General features: G+C 35.6%; 2 protein-coding genes across 8 annotated transcripts in view; one reads left to right on the top strand and one right to left on the bottom strand.

Moving 5' to 3' along the window:
- IL20RB (interleukin 20 receptor subunit beta) overlaps nucleotides 1–27,628 on the bottom strand; it is a 991,209-nt gene that overhangs the window by 582,944 nt on the left and 380,637 nt on the right. The window lies entirely within an intron of this gene.
- Nucleotides 1–27,628, top strand: part of STAG1 (STAG1 cohesin complex component) — a 420,442-nt gene that overhangs the window by 348,823 nt on the left and 43,991 nt on the right. For 5 of the 7 annotated variants that reach the window (XM_084989803.1, XM_021071123.2, XM_084989806.1 and 2 more), the window contains 7 exons: nucleotides 2,725–2,828; nucleotides 8,817–8,909; nucleotides 8,991–9,080; nucleotides 9,241–9,444; nucleotides 10,540–10,610; nucleotides 12,747–12,834; nucleotides 24,540–24,620. In XM_084989803.1, the coding sequence (XP_084845929.1) occupies nucleotides 2,725–2,828; nucleotides 8,817–8,909; nucleotides 8,991–9,080; nucleotides 9,241–9,444; nucleotides 10,540–10,610; nucleotides 12,747–12,834; nucleotides 24,540–24,620 (731 nt within the window). The remainder of the gene's footprint in view (nucleotides 1–2,724; nucleotides 2,829–8,816; nucleotides 8,910–8,990; nucleotides 9,081–9,240; nucleotides 9,445–10,539; nucleotides 10,611–12,746; nucleotides 12,835–24,539; nucleotides 24,621–27,628) is intronic. The other 2 variants (XM_084989804.1, XM_084989805.1) reach the window with 1 other exon arrangement.

Genomic DNA, 27,628 nt, shown 5'->3' with positions numbered 1-27,628 from the left:
CACAATGTTTCATTAAATAATGTCAAATAAGATCTCAGAAATGAATTCTGTCATCTTCCTGTCTGAAAAGATTATTGAAATGTCAGTTCTTGTCAATATAATGTGTAATTTTCCTAAAATACCAGTTCAGATTCCAGTGGGCTTGAGAGAGTTCTGGGACATGAGGTGAGAGAAGGTACTAAACAAAATCATTTCAGAATTTACATAGAATTTTAAGCTTATGTTCAAAGGGCAGTATAGGAGGTCTCTTGTGGCACAGTAGGTTAAGGATCCAGCATTCTCACTGCACCAGCTTCAGTTGTTGCTGTGGCACGGGTTCGATCTCTAGTCTGGGAATTTCCATATACCTTGGGTGCAGCCAAAAAATAATTTCTTTTTGAAAGACAAAATAGCATAGTGCTTAAGACCACAGACCTTGGAGTGAGGCTACCTGAATTCATATCTTGGCTCTATTATTAGGTGGGTACTTTGAAAAGTTATTTAACCTCTCTATGGCTCATTTTCCCCATGTTAGAATATTAATTCCTATTTCTTGGAATTGTTTTGAGGACAAAAGTTAATACATATAAATCACTTATAACTGTGCTTTACACATAGAAACTGCATAGTAACTTGTTTGCTATTAGCTTTATAGAAATTTGAAACATTTTAGGCAAATGAATGGGTAAAGGAAATTTGTTTTTCTGAATATTCAAATTAGTTAAGTTACATGTTAACATATATTATAACGATGTAAAGCTGCTAAAATGAAAAAATGTGGTACTATAATAGAAAAGACAAATAGATTAATGAAATAAATAAAGAATCCAAAAATAGATCTAAATGTATATGACCACCTAAAACATGTTACAAAATGAGAGTTCACTTCAGTAGGGAAAGCTAGTTTTATTTAACAATGGTAGGGGCATAATTGGCTGCTCATCTGGTGAGAATAAACAAACCCATACTTGATACTGTGTGCAAAAATAAATTTCAGACAGATTAAAGATAAAAGCAAGCAGTAGAGACACACAGGTGGAGAGAGAGAAGAAAATATATTTCTGTAATTTCTAGGAGAAAGAGATCTTTGAAGTATTACAAGAAACTCAGAAGCCTTTTTGTACCAATATGAGATGACAGATGTTAACTAAACTTATTGTGGTGATCATTTCATGATATATGTAAGTTTTAAATTATTATGCTGTACAACTTAAACCTGTACCATACTGTATGTCAATTATGTCTCAAAAAACTGCAAAGAAAAAAGAAACCTAAAAGCCATAGAACAAATCAGTATAGATACAATTTTGTAAAAATTAATACTTTATAACAAAAAATACCATGAGTTTAAAAACAAAAGGACAAACTGGGAGAAAATATTTGCATCATCTAAAGACAAAGTTGGAGTTCCATGGTGGCCTATAGCAGTTAATGATTCGGCATTGTCACTACTGTGGTTTGAGTTCACTCCCAGGCCCAGGAACTTGACCTGCCAAAAGTGCAGCCAAATAAGTAAATAAAATAAAAGCAAACTTAATATAAGAACCCAAGAAATATGGATAACAAGAGCAAAGTGCGCAAAGAATAAACATAGAAACATCTCAGAAGAAAATTTTAAACTAATAAGAAAATACACTCCACTAATTAGTAGTTAGGCAGGAGCAAAATAACAAATACTATTTTTTGGAGTTCCCGTCATGGCGCAGCAGAAATGAATGTGACTAGAAACCATGAGGTTGCAAGTTCGATCCCTGGCTTCCCTCAGTGGGTTAAGGATCCCACGTTGCTGTGAGCTGTGATGTAGGTCGCACACGCAGTTTGGATCTCACGTTGCTGTGGCTGTGGCGTAGGCCGTCAGCAACAGCTCCAATTAGACCCCTACCCTGGAAACCTCCATTTGCCACTGGTGCAGCACTAAAAGGACAAAAGACAAAAAAAACAAAAAACAAAAAACAAACAAAAAAAAAACCCAGCATTTTTTAATTATCGGGTTGACAAAAATTAAAGGGACTTATAACATCCAGTACTGGCAGGGATATGAAGAACTGCTTTCAGTCTTTGCAGTTGGAGGTGTGAATTGCAATAAGTATTTTTCTTGATTTGTCAGTACAGAGATTTTTAACTTTTGATTCATTACTCCCTCTCTTGAAATTTATCCTACATAAATAAAAGTATCAGTTACATAAAGAGTAATGAATATCATAAATATGTGTATTTATGATATCCATTAGTGCTTTATTTATAAATGGTACAAAACTTTGGGGAAAATTTGAATGAAAGTGGGAGAATATTGAAGAAATTATGGAACACAAATTGTGTAATAACTTGTAATTATTTAATTTGATTATGTATGTGTTAGTGACTTAAAAGATATTCAAAATCTCTTACTAATTTTTTAAGATATAACATTTTCTTCTTTATTTAAAAAACCAAAAAAGAAAAATAAAAGAGCTTTGAAATGATATAGAAGTAAAATTTTAGCATTGCCAAATTCAGAAGTATGATATTACAACAGACTGGTTATTAGAAGAAACCAGAGTTTAGCCTCTTTTTTTTTTTTTTCCTTTGTATCTCTCTGTCATTTGGCTTAACAACCGCATATTATTCTTAAGAAAAAGGACAAAGAACAGAATTTTAGTCTTTAAAATAGCAGTAGGCTATACATTTTTATAATTGTGTTCATTTTTAATGCATGGTTATAGTAAAACTGTTTACTCACCCTAATATGTTTTTGTTTCACTATAGCAATGTCTGACCGTCAGGAGAGTGCCCTTATAGAACTAATGGTTTGTACAATTCGTCAAGCTGCTGAGGCACATCCTCCAGTGGGAAGGGGTACCGGCAAGAGAGTAAGTCGCTTAGTGAGAAATCTACAAAAAGGCCTTTAATGTAATTAACTGTCTTAAATATTTGAATTTTCTTTTTTTTTCCTTTTTAGGGCCATATGCATGGCATATGGAGGTTCCCAAACTAGGGATTGAATCTGAGGTATAGCCATTGGCCCATGCCACAGCAACTGCAATACCAGTTCCAAGCAGCATCTGCAGCCTACACCACAGCTCACGGCAACGCCAGATCCTTAACCCACTAAGTGAGGCCAGGGATCAAACTTGTATCCTAATGAATGCTAATCAGATTCATTTCTGCTGAGCCACAACAGGAACTTCAATATTTGAAAATTTTCCTGGTATACATATCCGAAACATGAATTTTTATAAATGATATATGCTGTGGTAGTTCATCTTATGTCCTATCTACTATATTTAGGTTCCAAAACTAGATTCTTTGCATTGATGCTCCTATAGCACCTCTGCCTTTTTCTGACAGTCAAGTATCTCAAGAATTTTCACATTCGTATTTGTTAAAAGTGCACAAAGGCTCTGAAGACAAACTGCCTAGTTTTGCAAGCTCTTCCATTTAACAACTATGTGATCTTTGGGCAGTTGATTATTTTCTTGTGTGCCCTAATTTTCTTATTTGTAATATGGGACTAGTAATGCAGGTGTTATTGGTATTGAAGATTAACTGAGATAGTCATAGATGGAAAGATTAGCTGTGTTACTATTAAAAAGGTAGGCAGTTCCTCTCTGCCAAAGAAAAATAGTATAAAACTGGAAAAATTATCAAAAACTCATATCAGGGCTCTGAAAATTCACTAAAGATTTAAAAACATATTGAGAAACATTTATAGGCATATCTTGGATGTATTGTGGGTTCAGTTCCAGACCACCACAATAAAGCAAATATTGCAATAAAGCTAGTCACATTAATATTTTTGTTTCTCGATGTTGTGTTTAGTTTATTAAGTGTGCAAAGCCTTATGTCTAGAAAAACAATATACATACCTTAATTTAAGAATACTTTCTTGGGGTTTCCGTTGTGGCTCAGCAGGTTAAGAACCCAGCATAGTGTCCGTGAAGATGTGGGTTCAATCCCTGGCCTACTCACTGGGTTAAGGATCTGGCGTTGCCCCAAGCTGTGGTGTAGGACGGTGGCAGCAGCACCTCTAATTTGACCCCTAGCCCAGGAATTTCCATATGCCATAAGTGCAGCCTTAGGAAAAAAAAGAAAATTACTATGAGCGTGTATTCCCTTTACAGTAAGTATCCTGAAATAAAGAAGTAAATTATTGGTTTCAAAAAAAAAACAAAACTTTGTTGCTAAAATAAGCTGTCATCTGAGTCTTAAGCAATTCGCAATTTTTTGCTTGTGGCAATTTCTTAAAATCAGAAAACAATGAAGTTTGCCTCATTAGTGGAGTTTTCCTTCAAACAATTTCTCTGTAGCTTGAAGTGCTGTTTAATAACATTGACCCACAGTAGAATTCTTTCAAAATTTGACTCAACCCTCTGAAACACGGCTGCTGCTTTATCAACTAAGTTCATATAATATTCTAAATCCTTTGTTGTCATTTCAACAGGCATCACAGCATTTTCCCCAGGAGTAGATTCCATCTCAAGAAACCACTTTGCTCACTCATAAGAAGCAACTCCTCATCCATTAAAGTTTTTATCATAAGATTTATCACATATTCAGTCTCTACTTTGAATTCTAGTTCTCTTACTATTCCTACCACATCTGCAGTGACTTCCTCCACTAAAATCATAAACCCTTCAAAGATCATCTATGAGGGTTGGAATCAACTTCTTCCAAATTCCTGTCAGTGTTGATATTTTGACTTCTTCCCCATGAATCATGAATGTTCTTTCTTTTTCTTTTTCTTTTTGCTTTTCAGGGCTGCATCCATGGCATATGGAGATTCCCAGGCTAGGGGTCAAATCGGAGCTATTGCTGCCAACCACAGCCACTCGGGATCTGAGCTGCTTCTGCAACCTATACCACAGTTCATGGCAACACTGGATCCTTAACCCACTGAGAGAGGCCAGGGATTGAACCCACATTCTCACGGATCCTAGTTGGGAGCCACGAAGGGAACTCTAAATCATGAATGTTCTTAATGTCATCCAGAATGCTGAATCCTTCCTAGAAAGTTTTCAATAGACTTTGCCCAGATCTATCAAGGATCACTACCTGTGGCAGCTGTAGCCTTACAACACGTATTTCTTACTATTAAAACTTGAAAGTCAAAATTACTCCCTGATCTGTGGGCTGCAGAATGGGTATTGTGTTAGGAGGCATGAAAACAATATTATTCTCATTGTGCATCTCCATCAGAGCTCTAGGGTGACAAGTTACATTGTCAGTAAGGAGTTAGATTTTGAAAGGAATCTTTTTTATGAGCAGGAGGACTCAACAGTGGGCTTAAAATATTTACTAAAGCATGTTATAAACAGATGTGTTGGAGTTCCTGTCGTGGCTCAGTGGTTAATGAATCCGAGTAGGAACCATGAGGTTGCAGGTTTGATCCCTGGCCTTGCTCAGTGGGTTAAGGATCAGGCATTGCCATGAGCTGTGGTGTAGGTCGCAGACTTGGCTTGGATCCCGAGTTGCTGTGGCTGTGGTGTAGGCCGGCGGCTACAGCTCCAATTAGACCCCTACCCTGGGAACGTCCATATGCTGCAGGAGCGGCCCTAGAAAAGGCAAAAAGACAAAAAAAAAAAAACAGATGTGTTGTCATCCAGATTTTGTTATTTCATTGATAGAACACAGGCAGAGTAGATTTACCATAATTCTTAAGGGCTGTATGATTTTTGGAATGGTAAATGATCACTGGCTTCAACCTCAAGTCACCAGCTACAATTCCGCCCCCCCCCCCAAAAAAAGTCAGCTGGTCATTTGAAAGCTGTGAAGCCAGACACTGACTTCTCCTCTCTAGTTATAGAAGTCCTAGATGGCATCTTTTTCCAATATAAAGCAAAAAAAATATGTGTTTTGCTTACATCAAAAGTCTGATGTTTAGTGTAGCCATCTTCACTAATTATCTTAGCTTAGATCTTCTGGGTAACGTACTGCAGCTTCTACATCAGCACTTGCTGCTTCACCTTACATGTTTATGTTACAGAGATGGCTTCTTTGCTTAACCCTGCTAGTTTCAAACTTCTCCTGTAGCTTCCTCACCTCTCTCAGCCTTCATAAAATTGAAGAGAGTTAGAGCCTTGCTCTGGGTTAGGCTTTGGCTTAAGGAAATATTCTGATTAGTTTGATCTTCTGTCCAGACCACTGAAACTTCTCCCATATCAGCATTAAGGTTGTTTCATTTTCTTATTATTCAGTATTCATTGGAATAGCACTTTTAATTTCTTACAAGAACTTTAACTTTACATTCACAACTTGGTTAACTGTTTGGCACTAGATGCCTAGCTTTCGACCTATCTCGCTTATCAACATGCCTTCCTCACTAAGCTTAATCTGTCTAACTTAATTTAAAGAGATATATGACTCTTCTATTTACTTGAAGACTGAGAGGCCATTGTAGGGTTATTAAATGGCCTTATTTCAGTATTGTTAAGTCTTAGGGAATAGGGAAGCCTCAGGAGGGGGAGAGAGATGGGGAAATAGCTGGTTGCTAGAGCACTCAGACACATTTATTAGCTTCCCAAACTTATATGGATGTGGTTTGTGGCACCCCAAAACAATTACAGTGGTGACAGCAAAGGTCACTGATCACTGATCACCATAACAAATATGATGAAAAAGTTTGACATATTGCAAGGATTATCACCAAAATGTTACACTACCAAAATGTGACATAGAAACACAAAGCAAACAAATGCTTTTGTGAAAATGGTGTTGAACTTGACAAGGGTTATCACAAAGTTTCAATTTATATTTTTAAAAAAAGCACTATCTACAAAGCATAATATAATGAGGCATGCCTGTATTCTTAAAAAATTGCTGAAGCTTCAGGTAAAAGCAGTAGGAGTCTGTAGCCTTCTTGCCTAGGATTACAATACACACATTAGCCACAGGCTTGATTGGTAATATCTGTAGTTTTACATGAGTGGCACTGTTTGCAAAAACTAGCAGCTTTGCTGTCAAAGGAAGCAGACTCAATATGTAACAAGTGGGAAAAGTCCACCTCTTTGTCAACTAGAAACAGCAAATATGGGAGAAACAAACAAGGCTGTCCTACAGGTATCATATTCAGAGGTTGTGTATGTAATTGGTAAGAATAGTGGACCAACCAAGAATCTAACTAAAACCTGGAAATGAGAAAGCCATAAAAGGATTAATAAACAATTCACATATCCCTGGCTGACTGGGAAACCTGAGAGAACCTAATGGCAGATAAAATTCCAGCAAATTTACAGACTGGCTGAACTTTGCTCTAGGGTTTATGGTATACTTCAAGCCATTATATCCAATTTCAGATTAATAATGAATGAATTATAAAAAATATAGCACTTTTGCTCCGAGTTCCATTTCCTTTCCTCTTCTTTGTGCTATTATCACATATATCTATATATGTTGTAATCTTAATACTGCAGTACTATAATTATTACTTTAAATAATCTCATGTCTCTTTAAAGATTAAAAAAATATATAATATACATAGCCTTTTATATCTACCCACATATTTACCACTTATGGTACTTTCCATTTTTCTCTGTGGATAGAGTTACTATTCTTTATAGCTTTAAGGACTTCTTCTGGTATTTCCTCTAAGGCAGGTCTTCTAGCAATATATCTTTCAAAGTCTGTTTGTATGGGAATGTTTTAACAGCATATCCTAGGTATTACTCCATAACTTTATTTGGAGATCTTCATTTTCGTACCGCTGCACAGGAGATGCTTTTGAGAGTCTTTTGGGTTGTTGCCAGTCTTTTGCTATTAGAAATAATGTGCCTCAAATAATTTTGTGTCATTTCATGCTAGTACTAGCTGTGTTGGTAGGATAGATTTCTAAAAGTGGGATTTCTGGAGTTCCCATTGTGGCTCAGTGGCAACAAACCCTGCTAGTCTCCATGAGGATGCGGGTTTGATCCCTGGCCTCACTCAGTGGGTTAAAGATCTGGTGTTGCCTTAAGCTGTGGTATAGGTCACAGACAGAGCTCAGATCCCACATTGCTGTGGCTGTGGTGTAGGCCGGCAGCTGCAACTCTGATTTGACCCCTGGCCTGGGAGCTTCAATATGCTGCGGATGCGGACATAAAAATACCAGAAATTTTTTTAAATAAAAATAGAAGTGGCAGAGTTCCCGTCAGTGGAAGGAATCCGACTAGGAACCATGAGGTTGCGGGTTCAATCCCTGGCCTTGCTCAGTGGGTTAAGGATCGGGTGTTGCTATGAGCTGTGGTGTAGTCGCAGACATGGCTTGGGTCTGATGTTGCTGTAGCCATGGCGTAGGCTGGCAGCTGTAGCTTCAGTTCCACCCCTAGCCTGGGAACCTCCATGTGCTGCTGGTGCGGCCCTAAAAAGCAAAATATGTGTATATATATATAGTTTTGTTTTTATTTAATCTAAAGTAGCAATTTATCTAAAATAAGAAGGTATTTAATAAAGTAATAGTACACGTTTACTAGCAATTTATATGAAACTGGATGTTTTGTTTGTTTTTTTTGTTTTATCTTTTTTAGGGCCGCATTTGTGGCATATGGAGATTCCCAGGCTAGGGGTCGAATCCGAGCTATAGCTGCCGGCCTACACCACAGCCACAGCAGTGCAAGATGTGAGCCTCATCTGCAACCTACACCACAGGTCATGGCAATGCCAGACTCTTAACCCACTGAGCAAGGCCAGGGATCAAACCCACGTCCTCATGGAAACTAGTTGCATTCGTTAACTGATGAGCCACAATGGGAACGCCAAACTAGATGTATTTATTTTAGTAATTTGCTTATATATTATTTCTCAATGCTTCATCATTGTTTGTGACATTCTAGATTTATAAGTTAGTACATGACACTCATTCTTTGCCCATTTAAATTTATTTCTAGGTGCTAACTGCCAAAGAAAGGAAAACTCAAATTGATGATAGAAACAAATTGACGGAGCATTTTATTATCACACTTCCTATGTTGCTTTCAAAGGTACAGTTTCATTTACAGTTTTATGATAATATGCCACTGATACTGTACTATTAGTTACTTTTTCTTTGCTTCTCCTTCTAGTATTCTGCAGATGCAGAGAAGGTAGCAAACTTGCTACAAATCCCACAATATTTTGATCTAGAAATTTATAGCACAGGTAGAATGGAAAAGGTAAGAAATTGAAATTCTGCTATTATAATCAGTTTTATTTAACTGGATTATTTTATTTTCATGTAATATATAGGCTTATTTGTTATTTGACAGAAGCCTAATTTTATTTTTTGTTATTAATCTAAATATCATAGATTTTCTTTTTTTTTTTCCTCCTCAGCATCTAGATGCTTTATTAAAGCAGATAAAGTTTGTTGTGGAGAAACATGTGGAATCAGATGTTCTAGAAGCCTGCAGTAAAACCTATAGCATCTTATGCAGTGAAGAGTATACCATCCAGAACAGAGTGGACATAGCTCGAAGTCAACTGATTGATGAGTTTGTAGATCGATTCAATCATTCTGTGGAAGATCTATTACAGGAGGTCTGTTTTTTTGTTTTGTTCTGTTCATTTTTTAAAGTTTTATTGGAAGGTTAGTTGATTTACAATATTGTGATAATCTACAGTACAACAAAATTTTAAATTTAATATGTACCTGTTAATAATTTTGGCTAATTATTCAAGGTGACTAGCTGAATTTGTAAATTATTTTCATTTTAAAATAAACTCTAGCAGAATTCTCTACCAGCCTCAGAACTTAGCAGCATTATTGTAATTGTTCATCCTATATAGATCTGCCTTAGTTATATTTATTTTTGTTTTAAAAACCTGTTTCATAAAAGGCAGGAGGTTTTTTTCCCCTCTTTTAAAGAAAAGTCTTTTTAAGGTCTGCCTTTTTTAATTCATTTTTTTCATTTTCTATTCCTGGGACCTAATTTGCACTTTAATATTACTGAACTATCATGATATGCTAAGGAATAAAACATAAAAATTAAGTGTGCTTATAAAGGTTGACTGCCTACCAGTGGTGTGCCCAAGATAGCAGCAAGCATCTCCAGCTGGTTAGTTTTACAGTGATTTCTCTGATTCCTGTCTTTTGTCCTCTCCCTTCAATCTATGTAAGATAGTCTGGAATTCCCACAGCTTTCTATGTGCTGATGACCAATCTGATAGGATTTCTTTTTAATCCATTCAATCAATTTTCCCCTACTTTTAATTTTAAATTTTAACTTTTAACTTTTTCAACCATTTTTAACTTTTCACTGTGATTTTGAAACTATAGATATAACAATCGGTAAAAATCACTGAAATAACTGTTAAATTCTTTAAAATACATATCCTTTAACTCAGCAATTTCAAGGAATTTCTCCTACAGTATTAATTGGGGAAGTGTACAAATCATGATTATGACATTGTTTAAAATGCAGAAGTGGTTATCTCTGGGTATTGGAATTATGAATGTTTTTTATTTTTTGGTTTTTTGCTTATTTGTATTTTCTTATTTGCCAGCAGTGAATATGTACTATTTATATAATAAAACAGATTTTTCTTTCACCGGTAAATACTAATAGATTTTCATGTAAATTTGAGAATGAGTAAAGTTATGATAATAAGGTGCTATCTGCTTTTTGTTTATAGGGAGAAGAAGCTGATGATGATGATATTTACAATGTTCTTTCTACTTTAAAGCGGTTAACCTCTTTTCACAAGTACGTCATTTTATTTATTTAAGTAGATTTAATGAATAACCTATATTAATCAACATAAAACATACTGATTGATTACAATGTTTTCCCTTTATTATTTGCATTTTCTCCAGATAAATTATAGGTTTTTATTATAGTTTAATTACTTAAAGAGTAAGATTTATTATTCAATAATGAGTATATACTGTACTCTGTAAAAGTTTAAGATAATCAGTATTATTAACAAATTAGTTGAGCTAGCATTTTAGAGGTATAATTTTCAGTTGATAGCTCTTAGAAATCTTACTAAATAAGAATCAAGATTTTGGAGAAAGCCATTAAAGTTATTTCTATAAGCTTTTTTTCCTGACTTGCTCTTGTTTTTCTGTTTGTTTATTCTTGTGTTCTTACTGTGTAGACAGAGCAGTTAGATAAGGAAAAAAGGTCTCAGATCCTTGAAATAGGTGTTATTATCAAACTGTAACTTGCACTTCCCTTGTAATAAGACATCCTTATCTTCTCCATAAAAAAGAAAATAAAGAACATTGTCATGAAAGAGAATGTTTAGGTGTAGCCTTTACTTTAATGACTATTTCAGATTTCAAAAGCAGTATCTAATATTTTAAGCTTTTTCTATATACACAAGTACATTTTTGGAATTCCATGGAGAAACAGACCCTTATTTTAAAAAATCTTTAACATCTGAAAATAAAGTTGACAGTGTCAAAACTCTTATTTAAGAAAATATTTTGAGGAGTTCATGTTGTAGCTCAATGGTTAACAAATCTGACTGGCATCAATGAGGACACAGGTTCAATCCCTGGCCTCGCTCAGTGGATTAAGGATCCAGTGTTGGCATGAGCTGTGGTGTAGGCCGTCAGCTGCAGTTCTCATTGGACCCCTCGCCTGGGAACCTCCATAAGCCATGGGTTTGGTCCTAAAAAGACAAAAAATAATATACATTTTTTGACGTTTGAAAATAAAAGTTAACCAGTAATAGTACTATTTTTAGTAGTAGAATACATGAGAATTTACAAATGTGAGTGTTTTTTTGTTGGGTTTTTTTTTTTTTTTTTTTTTGTCTTTTTGCCTTTTCTAGGGCCACTCCAGTGGCATATGGCGGTTCCCAGGCTAGGGGTCCAGTCGGAGCTGTAGCCAGTGGCCTATGCCAGAGCCACAGCAACGTGGGATCTGAGCCAAGTCTGCGACCTACACCACAGCTCATGGCAACGCCAGATCCTTAACCCACTGAACAAGGCCAGGGATCAAACCTGCAACCTCCTGGTTTCTAGTCAGATTCATTAACCACTGCACCATGACGGGAACTCCAATGTGAGTGTTATCTTGATCAGAAGTCCTCAACCCATGTAAATAGCTACATTAAGGTTTTTGAGCTGTGCAGTATTTCATTTACCCTGACATTGTCTTTTTTTTATCTCCATCTTGTGAATACAAATTTGTTTTTCAAAAATACACATGTACTTATATTTTGTATTTGTGAATAGATTTCTTTAAATGCACTTTTAAAAAAAAAATAGGAGTTCCCTTTGTGGCTCAAAGGGTTAAGAAGCCAACTAGTATCCGTGAAGATGAGGGTTCAATCCCTGGCCTCACTCAGTGGGTTAAGGATCTGGTGTTGCCATGAGCTATGATATAGGTCGAAGACAGGGCTCGGATCCTGTGCTGCTGTGGCTGTGGTATAGCCCGGCAGCTGATGCCTTAATTCAGCCCCTAGCCTAGGAATTTCCATGTGCCACAGGTGTGGCCCTAAAAAGCAAAAGAAAAAAAATCTAGAAAGAAATGGTAACTTTCACTTAAACATAGGCAGTTTTATTGTTGTGGATTTCTCTTAATGAATGAATGAATGAGTATCAGTTTGCACTCTCTTTCTCTATCCACCTCTCTCTTCTACTTCCCCCTCTCATTCCCCCCTTTCCTGTTTTTTCTTTTTCTTTCTTTCTCTCTCTCTCTTTCTCTTTCTCTCTTTTTCACTCTCTCTTTTTCTTTCTAAGCTTAGGGACTTTAACATTTCCTTAGGGATCTTTTTCAGTTCTACTAAAAAATGAAGTTACTTTATTCTTCCCCCATTGAAACTGAACTCAAAGAATTTCAGTTTTCTTCCACTCTAGAATAAAGTTAATGCATTTTTGTTTGTTTTAGTGCTCATGATCTCACAAAATGGGATCTGTTTGGTAATTGCTACAGATTATTGAAGACTGGAATTGAACATGGAGCTATGCCAGAACAGGTAGGAGTTCATTGATACTCCTTTTTGTCATTTTAGAAAGCTAAGCTTTTCTGAGATCATGTATGATTTTCAAAAGCCTTTGATAGAAAGCAGTTGATAATTCTTAACGGCAGCTGCCTCCTTTGAGAATTATTGAATGTTATGGATAGGTATAGTGTATCTTCAGATTTTAGCAGAAAAAAATAGAAAACCTTTATAATGTAGCAAAAGTTTAATATTAATATTTAACTGTGAGGTAAACATTATTACTCTTTTAGGAAAACTACCATTAATAACTACAATAGCAATTTCAAAACATCGATTTAATATAATGAAGATTTCTGATTATGGCTCTTTGTCAGTCATTGTCCTAGGTATTGTACAGCCTTATATAATGGCTTAGTCTTTTGCAGTAGAATCATAGCTAAATAAGTGTGGAGGCCTTTAGCAGATTTTAGACTTTTTTGCATTCATTTATAAGTTGGCATGGGAAGGGCAGGAATTCAACAAACTTTCTCTAGTCTGAAAGAGAGAATAGTCAACTTAGTTATCATACACAGAATTGAGAATATAATAATTCTGTATGAGAATTAAGTTGCTAATTATTAATTAACAATTGTAATTATTGCTTATTAACAATAACAGTATTTTGTTAAGAATTAAGGGTTATTTTGTATATTGCAGACATTCATTCATGTAGACTAAAATACCAACCCGCATAGTTAGGTACAGATGGTGCTTAGAGGTGAACTCATCCATTCCCATTTTAGTAATATGGAATGCTTAGAAGGTACTTCATTATACTAAAGCAAAAAAAATCAATAGGTATAACAAATTTTTAATTTTACATTAAAAATTAATCCCAGAAGCATTGCTTTATTATTGATGATTAACTCTTTTAAGTTGCCTTAATTCATGTCTTTAATCTCTACTTTGTAGTCTCTCTTAATAACACATGTCCCTGATTCTGTTAGGTGTTTTTATTGTAGTTTGTGGGGAAAGGCTAAATATATGACCTTGTTGTTTTTCTTCCATTTATTGCTGACTCTTCAACTTTTATCTCTCTCCATCTCAAACTTTTCAGTAGCCAACTGTAATTGCTGTGCAAAGCTGTGCTTCAAAGTTTAAAGGGGAATGATAGAGTTTAGGATATTCTTTTTTTGGTTTCATTTTCCTCATGACAAGAATAAGAGTAGCACTTTCCATTTCATCTGGAAATTACAACTATATTTAAATTTATTTTTAATTCACCATACCATCATTTATTGTCTTAGATCTGATTTGTTTCAGTCTCACAATGTTGTCTTTTGTGGTTTTGTCAGTTTTCTGTTAATTATTTTTACTGCATATGTATCATTTACCCCTTTAATTTCTTTGAGTAAGAGAACATATTTATATGAGATTTGCTTTACCTTTGTTAACTTCTTGGGAACATTCTTTTTCTTTTTCTCTTTTTAGGGCTGCTCCTGCAACATAAGGAAGTTCCCAAGCTAGGGGTCAAATCAGAGTTGTAGCTGCCTACCTGCGCCATAGCCACAGCAATGCAGGATCCGAGCTACATCTGTCTGCAGCCTACCCGACAGGTCATGGCAATGCTGGATCCTTAACCCACTGAGCAAGGCCAGGGATTGAACCCACATCCTCGTGGATACTATTCAGGTTCATTACAACTGAGCCACGATGGGAACTCCTTGGAAACTTTAATCATGTGTATGCGATTTGCACTGGTAGATTGTACTCTTATTCGTTTAAGCAATTAGAGATTATTTACCATTTAGCAGCTCTTAGAACCATCTCTTTAGATACCCGGTACTGAAAATCCAAGCCCTGACTGAATTCAACCATTTCTTCATAGGACCCACAAAAGCTTGCTTTTTTAGATTCTAACTCTATTCCTTTCGTTTAGAATCCAAGAAAATACCCCTTTAGAGCAAGGATATTAAAGAACTACCAAAATATTTGCTATTGTTAACGCTCAGTGATGTTCAACATTTTTGAAGATAACCTTAAAACTTACTATTTGGGGGAACTGTATACTGTCCATAAATGCTTGACTATTCATTTTCGATGGTAACCATTTCAAGTTTCACAGACCCACTCTTCAGAATTAACAATTCTTTTTTTCCTTCCTCTTTCCATGATTTATCTTTTCTCATGCCAGAACTGTTTTAACTATTATGGTAGAACATGTAAAACCACAGTTTAAAAAAATCAAGCTATTGTTAAAATAATTTTTTAAGTTGAATTATCGAAAAGTTTCAAATTGTACAAAAGGAAAAAAAGCTCATATTGCAAATGTACAATTTACAGAATTACTAGCAAAACCAATCAAGGAGACACTGAAAATACAAAAATTCGATTGACTTCAAACTGAACTGGAAACCCATTGGAGTAGATATTAAGCCTTTCCCGTTGCGTGGTAGTCTACAGTTCTAAGCATCTGTTTTCCACATGAAACTCAAGCAAAGGATCAATCTGTGCAGGTGCCAGGGCACTTCCCGGCTTGCTCCCTGGCCAGAACCACAGGTGGATAGGGCTGGCGTGGTGGACAGTCCAGTCATTCCTGCCCCTTCACTTCCAGTGAAACTCACGTTTCTGGAAGAAAGTGAGACCCCAGCCCCCCTAACTGGAGCCTAGCAATTGCTAAATTCACAGATAAAACATTTTTGGTGACCAAGATTTTTTCAGAACTGTACAAATGTTGAGAAAAGTTTGTCTGTTTACTAAAAGGATGAATAAAATATCCATTTTGCTTTTTCTACATAAAAGATAGTCATTGGCTGCACAGATTTTTTTTTTTATGCTTTTATTTTTTGGAAAAAGGGAAAGCCTCATCCTTCTGTTGCAGCTCCTTTAAAAACCACCCCAGAAACAGCTGTGGATGGATTGGTTTGGATATTGAGGCTTACTTTAGAAATCAGAAAAGAAGAAGTAACTTTGGGCCTATCAAGGCATCAATAATAGAAAACTTATGTTTTGTACTTATTATGTACCAGGTATGAGTCTATATGCATACATTTGTTGAAGCCTCATGATAGCCCTATGAGATATATATCATTATTCTCATTTTATTGATTACAAAACTGAAGCATAAAGAGATTAAATAACTTGCCTGAGGTCTCATAACTATTGCATACGCGCTTAAACCAAGGTTTTAAACTCTTTTCAGTGCATTTTCAAATTTTCTGCTGCTAATTTGCTACTACTATTTATAGTGTCCCATGCCTTCAGATTTTTGCCCCATATTAAACTCTTACTATTTTGTGTGTTTATTTTTTTATTACTCAATGAATTAATAGTTGTACAATGGTCATCACAGTCCAATTTTGTGTGTTTATTTTTTCCAAACTTCTATGTTTTTTCAGTGAGAATTGAAAAATTAGATTCTGGTATTTAATCAGTCATCGTGAACTGGAAATCAATAAATTTCTTTAGGCAGAACATGATACAGGGGTTGAGTTTAATTTTATCAAGCTATTGTTCTCGATCATAATAAAGCTTACTATATAAATAGTGAGGTCTTGTTTTCTCTAGAAGTCATGCTGTCCTTGGTAGACTACACACTATTTCTTTGTCTGGGCTTAGAAATTATTTCAGTTACCCACTTCTGACTATTCCTAGGCATGCCATATCATAATCTTTTGGGACTTCTTCACAACCACCTCTCTCCCAAACACACACACACACACACACACACACACACACACACACACACACACACACACACACACACACACATATGGTCGTTATTGACCAAAAATGTGTTTGAATGTCAGGCCCTGAGGGTATAAGGATATATTAGAAGTCGTGTTTAATCTGAAGAGACTTTTGATCTTTTTAAAAATTCTGCCTCCTTAATCTCTCTTCTTGCCATTGTTCTTCCAGCCCTGCTACCATTTCCTTAGTTTAATTTTTCATATTTTCTCTGTGGATCATGGTAGTAACTGGCTGTCTCAGTAACCCCAGTTTTACCCTCTGTCCAATCTAGGTTCTGTTCCAATAATTCTCAACATATGTATGCATCAGAAAACTTAATGGAGTTGTTTGGTTGTTTTCATTTTTTTTTTAATATTTGTGTACTTTCAAATACCCCTGTGAGAATAAATTAGTATAATCCTTTTAGAGGGTTATTTGTCAGTCTCTACCAAAATTTAAAGTGAATGTATCCTTCATTGAGCATTTGTAATTCCAGGAATTTAGACTATGAATATGTACTTGGGCACATATACAAAGATGTAGGTAAAAAGATGTTCATTGCAGAATTATTTATAAAAAAGTTAAAAGTTGAAATAATCTAGGAGTTCCCATTGTGGTGCAGTGGAAGCATATCCAAGTAGTATCCATGTAGTTGTGGGTTCAATGCTTGGCCTCGCTCAGTGGGTTAAGGATCTGCTCTTGCTGTGAGCTGTGGTATAGGTCACAGACGCGGTTCAGGCCCCATGTCGCTATGACTGTGGTGTACGCCAGCAGCTGTAGCTCCAGTTCAACACCTAGCCTTGGAACTTCCATATGCCGTTGGTGCAGCCCTAAAAAGCAAAAAAATAAAATAAAAATAAAAGTTGAGGAGTTCCCCTCATGGCGCAGTGGTTAAGGAATCTGACTAGGAACCATGAGGTTGCAGGTTCGATCCCTGGCCTTGCTCAGTGGGGTAAGGATCTGGCGTTGCCGTGGGCTGTGGTGTAGTTTGCAGACTCAGCTCAGATCTGGCGTTGCTGTGGCTCTGGTGTAGACCAGCGGCTGCAGCTCCGATTAGACCCCTAGCCTGGGAACCTTCATTTGCCGTGGGAGCAGCCCTAGAAAAGACAAAAAAATAAAAAAATAAAAGTTGAAATAATCTAAATATCCATCAACAGAGGACTGGTTAGCTATGGCAGGATTGTTTTAATTCTGCGCAATGCTATGCAGCTATAAATAAAAGAGTGGAGTTGATATCATATATTCTATGTGAGAAGAAATTTAATGGAAAAGGCAAGGAGCAAAACAGTATATATATATAAATGGTGATAAGATCTGTATACATACCTTTTAAATGACAGACTTATTTCTGGGATGATACATAAGAAATTGTTAACAGTGGCTTTGGTGGAAAACTAGAGATTTGTAGTGGTTAAGAAACTTGGGCTGTTGGATATTTTACCATGTACTCCTATTTTTTTTTAAGTTGAAAAACCGGTTAAGACTCAGATGTTGAGAACAAACTAGCAGTTACCAGTGGGAAAGGGACGAGGGGAGGGGCAAGGCAAGATAAGGGTAGGGGATTAAGAGATACAAACTGCTATGTATAAAATAGATAAACAACAAGGATACAGCACAGAAGTACAGCCATTGTTTTGTAATAATTTTAAATGGAACGTAAGCTAGAAAAATGTCGAATCACTGTGTTGTACACCTGAAACAAATACAGTATTGTAAATCAACTACACTTGAATAAGAAAGAAAATAAGGGGAGAGTTCCCTGTTGGTCTAGTAGTTTGGACTCAGTGCTTTCACTGCTATAGGCCGGGTTCAATCCCTGGCCTGGGAACTGAGATCCCGCATGACGCCACTGCATGTGGCGGCCAAAAAAAATTTTTTGGTGAATTCCCGTTGTGCCTCAGTGGTAACAAGCCCAACTAGTATTCATGAGGATGAGGGTTAAAACCCTGGCCTTGCTCAGTGGCTTAAGGATCCAGCGTTGCCTTGAGGTATTGTATAGGTCAGAGACACAGCTCATATAGTATGTTGCTGTGGCTGTGGCGTAGGCCAGCAGCTGCAGCTCAGGTTTGAACCCTGGCCAGGGATCTTCCATATGCCGTAGGTGTGGCCCTAAAAAGGAAAAAAAGTCTTTTTTAAAGTAAATAAGTAAAAATTTTTAAGACAAACCCCCCAGTTGTTTACTCATGAACCCTAGAAATAAATCTAACAAAATATGTGCAAGATGTATATATGCTGAAAGCTATAAAAGCCTAATGAAAGAAATCAAAATTTTAATAAATGAAGATATACCATGTTTGTGAATTAGAAGTCTCAGTATTTTTAACATGTCAGTTTTGCTCATACTGATCTTAGATTTAACATAATTCTAGTTAAAATCCTCCACAGGATTTCTTGTAGAAAATTGACAACTATTCTAAAATTTATATGGAAAGGCAGAAGAATTAAAATAACCAAAAGAATTTTGAAAAAAAAAAATTAGAAGATTTATACTACCTAATTTTAAGACTGTGAACAGTAATTTAGTGTAATATTGAAGAAAGGATAGACATAGACCAAAGGAGAATCTAGATGTGGATCCACACATGAATGGCCAATTGATTTTTGACAAAGGTACTAACGCAGTTCTTTGGAGAAAGGATGATCTTTCAACAAATAATGCTGAAATAGTTGGATATTTATATGCAAAAAATGGACCTTAATCCATATTCACACCATATACAAAGTTAATTCAAAATAGGCCATGAACCTAAATGTAAAACCTTTTACTGTTGGAATTTTTTTTTACCTGAGTTGATCTATCTTGTAATGATTTTTTTTTTTTAATCTTTAGTATAGTATGACTGTTGGTAATACAACACAGCAGATGATCTCATTCCCAAAGCACATTCCAAAGATTTAGGAATCTTTCCTTTTTATTAAAGAATTGTTACTTTATATTGCTATGATTTGCTTTACTGTTTTTGCTTAGCATTTTCTCAATAAAAGTATTACTGCAAACTCTTTGCCATATCAATTATTATTTTTAATTATTTATACCGAAAAACTGATTTGATCTCCTTATATAAAGTTATGAATTTTGACATATACATATTTATGTAGTCACCACCACAGTCAGGATGCAGAACAGTTTTATCATCCTCTACACTTCATATTATATCTTTATAGTCATATGCTTATACCATCTACAACCCGTCAAAACCAATCATCTTTCTCCATCACTATAGCTTTGTCTTTCTGAGATTTCCAAATAAATGGAATTAAAGAGTATATAAACCTGAATATAATGCCTTTGAGATTAATTCAAGCTGTTATGTGACTCACTAGTTGCTTTGTCTTTACTGCTCAGTTGTATTCCATTTTTTAGAAATGCTACAGTTTATCCATTCACTTATTGAAAGACAATGTGGATTGTTTCCATCTTTTGGCTATCACAATGAAGAGTGCTATGAATATTTGTGTTCAGTCTTTTGTTTGAACTGTGTTTTCATTTCTCTAAAGTAAATGCCCAAGAGTGTAATTGCTGGCCCTTATGGTAAGTGTATGGTTAACTTAATTAGAAACTGCCGAACAGTTATCCAGAGTGGCTGTACCATTCTGCATTTCTGTGAGTGATGTATAAGAGTTCCAGTTGTTCTGCATCCTCATCAGCACTTGATATTGTCAGTGTTTTTTACTCTAGTTGTCCTAGTAGATATGTAGTGGTGTTTCGCTGTGCTTTTAATGTATATTTCCTTCATGCTAATGATATTGAACATCTTTGCATGTACTTATTTGCCAGTCTTACAGCCTTTTTGGTGAAACTGTAATTTGTACCTAAAGACTCTTTTAGGGGATATAATTGTCATTCACATTAACCTAGTCTAAATGTGATAAAGACTAATTTTGGATATCAGAAATAGACTATTATTGTTAAATAAAAGTGAATTAACACTCTTCTATCATGCACTGTCCACGAAAATATTTGATCCTTCTTCCCCTTCAGTCAGAGCTCAAATTTATCCCAACCATGTGGATTTTCAGAACTTTAAACTTATCCTGTATGTGTAGATAACATGTATCTACACATGCATATTTACATATGCATAATCATTTTTTCCTGTTGGTCTCTTATCAGATTTTATTATCAGGCAAATTCAGTTGTTCTAAACAAACATTCTTTTTTGTTTGGTTGGTTGGTTTGGGTATTTTGGCCACACAATAGCATGTGGAAGTTCCTGGGCCAGGGATCCAACCTATACCACAGCAGTGCAACACCAGGCCCTTAACCTGCTGAGCCACCAGGGAACTCCTAAACTTAAACATTCTAAGAGCTTATCTCTTGGCCTTTACTTACATGTAATAATTCAGTTCCATCTTCAAGATATATCATTAGCTTCAGGTTGAATGATTGTTATTGATTCAATGTTAATCAAAGATAATGAGCTAACTCCTTTAAATACGTAAAAGTAATTATTAGGAAAAAGGGCAGATTAGTTCCCGTCGTGGCTCAGTGGTTGACAAATCTGACTAGGATCCATGAGGTTTTGGGTTCTCTCCCTGGCCTTGCTCAGTGGGTTAAGGATCTGGCGTTGCCGTGAGCTGTGGTGTAGGTTGCAGACACGGCTCCGATCCCACGTTGCTGTGGCTTTGGCGTAGGCAGGCGGCTACAGCTCTGATTTGACTCCTAGCCTGGGAACCTCCACATGCCGTGGGAACAGCCCTAGAAATGGGAAAAGACAAAAAAAAAAAAAGAAAGAAAGAAAAAGGGCAGAGTTCCTGCAGTAGCACAGCCAGATCAGCAGCACTGCAGTGCCAAGACACAGGTTTGATCCCCCAACCTGCACAGTTTGTTAAAGGATCCAGCATTACCACACTGCCATGTAGGTTGCAGCTCCGGCTCCAGTCTGATCCTTGGCGAGGGAATTCCATGTGCCTTGGAGAGGCCAAAAAAGAAATAAAAGGGGTTAATAAAAAGGAATTTGTTGGTTAAGGTAATGATAACAGCTATAATAGATTAATCTCTATCTCAGTGGCTTAACACAATAGAAATTTATTTCTCATTTCTATAACCATAAAGCACAATTAAAGGAAGTGGGCTGTTGCTGCGCTGCCAAGTCATTCAGGGACCCTGCTCTCCTAGGGTATTGTTATCCTGATGGCAGATAGAGGAGGAAGAGATGGAGAAGGCAGCCCTACTTCTTAACTGTTTTTTGTCCCAGAAGTGTACAATACACCTTGAAGATCCTCTCGAGGTCAGAGCAACATTAGTCAAGAAAAGGCATAAAGACTGTGCTTCTCATAGGTTAGAATAATCTCTTTTGGCTTTTTCAGTTTTTTATTGCTTGTTCTTCTTGAATTTGCTAGATAAATGACTTTTGAACAAATTAGGATAACATTGCTAGTATGGAAGGTAAAATCAATATGACTGATACAAAGCCTGGAAGGAAGAATTCTGAATTTCTTTTGAATTGTGTTCGGCTATATTGTTATATAATTATACCTGTGAGAAAGCAAAAAGCTTCCCAGTCAATGAGAGTGGGCTTTTTATTTTAAAATAATGCATTGGAGCCCTTTTAAAGTAAACTTATGATGAACATCAATACATTAAAATTAAAATGAGGATTCTCTATTGGAAGTCATAATAGGCATTGAAGCGACCAGATATCTCTCTTCTCTCATAACCATGTCTAAGAAACTTGTGTGCAACTTTGGAACACATTTTAAATAATTCCTAATATATATGTCAATAGAAATGTAGAAAGAAAGGAAGTGATATTTTGATGATTAGGTTAAATATAGCCAAAATAGAGCAGTTCTTCAACATTACTTTCTTTCTTTTCTTAATTTTCTTTTTCTTTTTCTTTTTTTTTTTTTTTTTTTTTTTTTTGTCTTTTCTAGGGCCATTCCCGCGGCATATGGAGGTTCCCAGGCTAGGGGTCAAATCAGAGCTGTAGCCACCAGCCTACGCCAGAGCCACAGCAATGCAGGATCTGAGCCGTGTCTGCAACCTACACCACAGCTCAGGGCAACGCCAGATCCTCAACCCACTGAGCAAGGCCAGGGATTGAACCCAAAACCTCATGGTTCCTAGTTGGATTCGTTAACCACTAAGCCATGATGGGAAGTCCCTTAATTTTCTTTTGATTAATATTAATTTGTATATCACTGTTCTAGTAATTTAACAAGGCACGTTGTTTCAAATTCAGTAAAAAGTTTTAAATCTTTTTCTTTCATATAAACCACTTTACTACTTTAGTACTTTCTGTTATAAATTAGAGATTAGCAAAAGGTGTCTCAAGATCAGAGGCATATTGTATTGAGTATCTCCTAAGTATAGTAAGATGATTTCTTTAGCGTTAATGTTCATAAGATGACAATGTTTCATTGGTCTTATTTCTGGCATTCTGACATGAATCAATCATTTAGTTATTATGTTTAATAAAACCCCGACACCTCAATAGTATTACATGAAAAGCAACACCACTCACCCTTCTGATTCTAATGAGTTATTTTCAGTGCCAAGTAGGTGCACTGGAAATATCTTTTGCTTGTGTGATCTGAAATATGAAATTTTTAAAGTAAAACCAGCTAATATTCCTTCCTGAAGCATTCCAATTACTGATTTCTCTTTTGATTTATTCTCTAAATAGATGCATTTTTACAGTTCTTGGTTTAATCGAGTGGAAAATAATAGAAATACTATAATAATGGAATATTATATTATCAGATGTTTTATTGCAGTAAAGATGTACCATGTATACAAACACAAATGTAGTAAAAGACTTGTCCAAAATGAAATTTTTTTATTATGATTTCTTAATCAGTTTTTATTTTCCCAAATTCTTCTATTTGTCTTTTTGAAAAATTAGGATATTGGAGTTCCTGTCGTGGCTCAGTGGTTAACGAATCTGACTAGGAAGCATGAGGTTGCAGGTTCAATCCCTGGCCTTGCTCAGTGGGTTAAGGATCTGGTGTTGCCGTGAGCTATGGTGTAGGTTGCAGACACGGCTTGGATCCCGCGTTGCTGTGGCTCTGGCATAGGCCAGGGGCTACAGGCCAGGGGCTACAGCTCCGATTCGACCCCTAGCCTGGGAACCTCCATATGCTGCGGGGACATCCCTGGAAAAGATAAAAAGACCAAAAAAAAATTTTTAATGAAAAATAGGGATAAACATTTCACAAAACAGGAATTCAATGCCACTTTAAAAAAAAAAATGAAAAGGTGCTCATCTCCGTTGGTAATTAAATAAATACCACATTAAGGTAGTATTCATACATAATCAAATCACCAGATTTAAAACATCTGATGATATCACATATTGGTAAAAACATGGAGCTACAAGAACTGTCAAAGACTATTACAGTCACTTTGGACAAAAGTTTGGCACTATCTACTATAAATACACCTTATTTGACCCAGCAATCCTTTTCCTACAGCAGTGATTCTCAAAGTGTGGTCCCGAGACCCTGGAGGATTTCCAAGCCAGGCTCATAATCTCACACTATTTTCATAATAAGAGGGAGATGTCATTTGTTTTATTTATTCTAATTCTCTCACAGATGTAAATTGGAATGTTGGTGTCATATCAAAGAATATCCACGTTTATCCCTGGAGACTAATCTGTGACACTGGATTTTCTTCATATATTTCAGTCATTAAATTTTGTTTGTTTTATGTACATTTCTGTCTGAGTGTTATAGTCCATATTAAAAATTATTTAAAACAAAATAACTATTTCAGTATAAAATTTGGATAAAAACAGTTTTTTAAATTTCCCCTTAAAAATCTAAGGCAAAGTATTCATAACAGTCCATTTTTCTTTAAAGCATATTGTCATTTGGATCCATGTTTATCAAGACACATTATATCTCTATTCTCTAGATTGGTATGTTGGTTTGTCTTTTTTTAACTATTCTTTTATACATTCCCATTAATTGTATAAAAATTTGGATTTGAAATCTTATTGTAAGATAAAAACTGATAAATGTTTTTCTCTTAATGTGCAAACGTAAATTATGTCTCATTTGTTTGAATTTTTTATTTGATACAGATAGTCGTACAGGCACTGCAGTGTTCCCATTACTCGATTCTTTGGCAGTTGGTGAAAATTACTGATGGTTCTCCTTCCAAAGTAAGTAAGAGTTTCTGTAGGCAGAAGGGTTATTACTAAAACAAAATAACTTTCTTTAACTCATTGTGTAATAGTTTATTTTATCAATTATTATAATAAATTATAATTTTTAATAAAATATATAATAATTATTGTTATCAATTCTTGCTTTATCCTGTAAGTATATTTTACTCCTTTGGAAGATAAACAGTTTTTTGAGTAATAAACACAGAGTTGTTTATATACACAAAGTTTAAATTATTATAAGAAATAACTGTAGCTGAAACCACAAGAGCTCTGATGGGTGATGTCCTGTGAAAAAGAATAATACTGAAAGACAATAATAGTATGTAGCTTTCAGTTCTGGCATCATAGCAGCTTGGGGCCCAAATTAACAACATTCTATTTTTAAATGTCTTATAATATTGCATTTAAAAAATTATATTTTAATTTTTAATCTATCCATGACTATGCAAAGCAAAAGAGAAAATACAAACCAATGGTTAAGTGAAACTAGGATCCAAGAGAGTCAGAGTACTGAAACCTTAAGGATATTTTCTAATCTAGACAAATGCTAAGGCCCTTCCAAGGAGAAATGTCTGATAGGTAACATATCTCCCTAATAAAGTTGGGATTCTAAAGAGCTACTCCCAACATGAGGATAAATTAGAAATAAACCCATACCAGTTCCATTCATGGGGGAATAGAAGGAAAACAGCCTGGCTTAATGTTTGTCATTAATTAAAGGGAAGAAAATAAGTCTCCATGACAGTTTTTAACCATGAACTAGCTTCTACATAGGTTTCCATGTTAAATTCATACTATTTCTGTGGTCCATTTAAAAAAAAGAAAAAAGGAGTTCCCTGGTGGCTCAGTGGGTTAAGAACCCAGTGTTGTCAGTGCTGTGGCCTGGGTTCGATCCCTGTCCCAGGAGCTTCTGCATGCCCTGGGCACAGCCCTGCGCACCCCCCCCCCCAAAAAAAACCACACACACAGAAAAATTAAGATTTTTATTTAAGTAAAATGTTATATAGTGGTGGTGTCTCCAAGCACATAACAGAATCGAATATAAATCCATTCTAAAGGAACTTGTCTCAAAGAATTTTCCATAAAGCTTTAAGAAAAATGAGCTCATAGTAAAAAACAATTTTGCTATAAAGAAAACCATTAACCATGAATAGAACCATGAAGAGAAATCAGACTAAAAAAAAATTTTATATGTTGCAGTTACATGCAATAAATATAAAACAAATGTTACAGTTGTCTTATGAAGCCAGAGAGGCTTAAACATATAATTAAAGAGCAAACACTTGATAAACCAAATAAAAATACTATGATATATATGTATCCTCAACTTAAAAAACAGAAGTGATTCAACTTAAAGAACACTAACACATTTCCATATAGAGTCACCTGCTTGATATGGAGTAAAACAGAAGTGATTCAACTTAAAGAACACTAATACATTTCCATATAGAATCACCTGCTTGATATGGAGTAGTCTTTTCTCAAAGAAAGAAATTTTTGTTCTTTTTGTCCTTTCTAATTAATAATTTGAGGATTTCTGTGCCTTTGGAGGTAGTTGGGGGTTTTGTTCATTTTCGGTTAAAAGGACAGTTATGTATTGGTTAGCTTAGGTTTTTCCTATTTTATTAATAACTTCAGTCTTAAAAAACAAAAAGTAAACCTTTTATTGGTAACAAAAACCACTTTAAAACTGTATTACATTTTCATTTTTTATGAAATGTTCTTTAGTATAAGATTAAAGGAGATGGGGTATAAATAATTTAAAATTTGATGAGTTCCTGGGAGTTTCTATTGTGGAGCAGTGGAAAAGAATCTGACTATCATCCATGAGAATGAGGGTTCAATCCCTGGCCTTGCTCAGTGGGTTGGGGATCCAGCATTGCCCTGAGCTGTGACGGAGGTCACAGACACAGCTCAGATCCAGCATTGATTTAGCTGTGGCATAGGCTGGCAGGTGTAGCTCTGATTCAACCCCTAGCCAGGGAACTTTCATGTGCTGCAGGTGTGGCCTTGAAAAAAAAAACCAAAGAAATAAAATATGAGGAGTTAGTATTATGGCTCAGCAGTATCAAACCCAGCTAGTATGTAGGTTTGATCCCTGGCTTCACACAGTGGATTAAAGATCTGGCATTGCTGTGAGCTGTGGTGTAGGTCACAGACGCTGCTTGGATCCTGCGTTCCTGTGGCTGTGGTGTAGGCCGGCAGCTGCAGCTCCAATTGGATCCCTAGCCCAGGAACTTCCATATGCCATGGGTGCAGCCTTAAAAAGTACAAAAAATAAATAAAATAAAATTCGAAAGCAAGAGCTTATATGTATACAAAATGTTATTCTGATTTTTTTCACCAGGTTGATTTTTGTATTCAGTTTTTTCCCACTGAGATCATTTTGGTTATCTGAGTTACTTGTATTTTAGCTGAATGTTGGTAATTGCATTTTAGTAACTTTGGAATATTTACTAGCCTAAAACTTTAGCATAATGAGTGGTTATTTCCTCCATTAAATTTAATTTACATTTTGTCCTTTTACAACTAGATTCCATAATTAGAGTGAGAATCTCTCTTTTGGACCTACCTCTTTGAAGATTTTCAGTATTTTTCCTATTAAAATAGAATTATTCTGAGAGTCCTGCCTTTCTGTTTAATTTTCATCTGGTAAATTCTCCCAATAAAAATTGTACTACAGAATTTGTAGTTGTCATTGCCCCAGTGGCAGTGCAGATTTTGAGGCCAGCACTGATATTCTTTAGTCCAGAAAGAATGCCAGAGTATCTTTTACCTGCTTTATGGTTCAGTTGATTTCTATTTATAATTTTATGTGCATTTATATCACATGTGAAATTCTCCTTACTTAGGTGTTTCTCTGGTTATTTCTTCTCACTTTGAAGTTATTGGTATTTTTTGTGAACCAAAGTGTACTCAGTAATCATATATCACTTGTGTCTATAGTTTAAAAGTGGTTCTCTCAAAGTGATAATCTTGAAAAACATTAATCTTCAGGATCC

Source organism: Sus scrofa, chromosome 13, assembly GCF_054392235.1.
Source record: "Sus scrofa isolate SSC_HxYL_T2T_F1_AM1 chromosome 13, Sscrofa_HxYL_maternal_Yorkshire_Landrace_v2.0, whole genome shotgun sequence".
Classification (NCBI taxonomy): domain Eukaryota; kingdom Metazoa; phylum Chordata; class Mammalia; order Artiodactyla; family Suidae; genus Sus; species Sus scrofa.
Note: the sequence above shows the minus strand (reverse complement) of the source record. Positions and strands in the feature narration are given on the sequence as shown.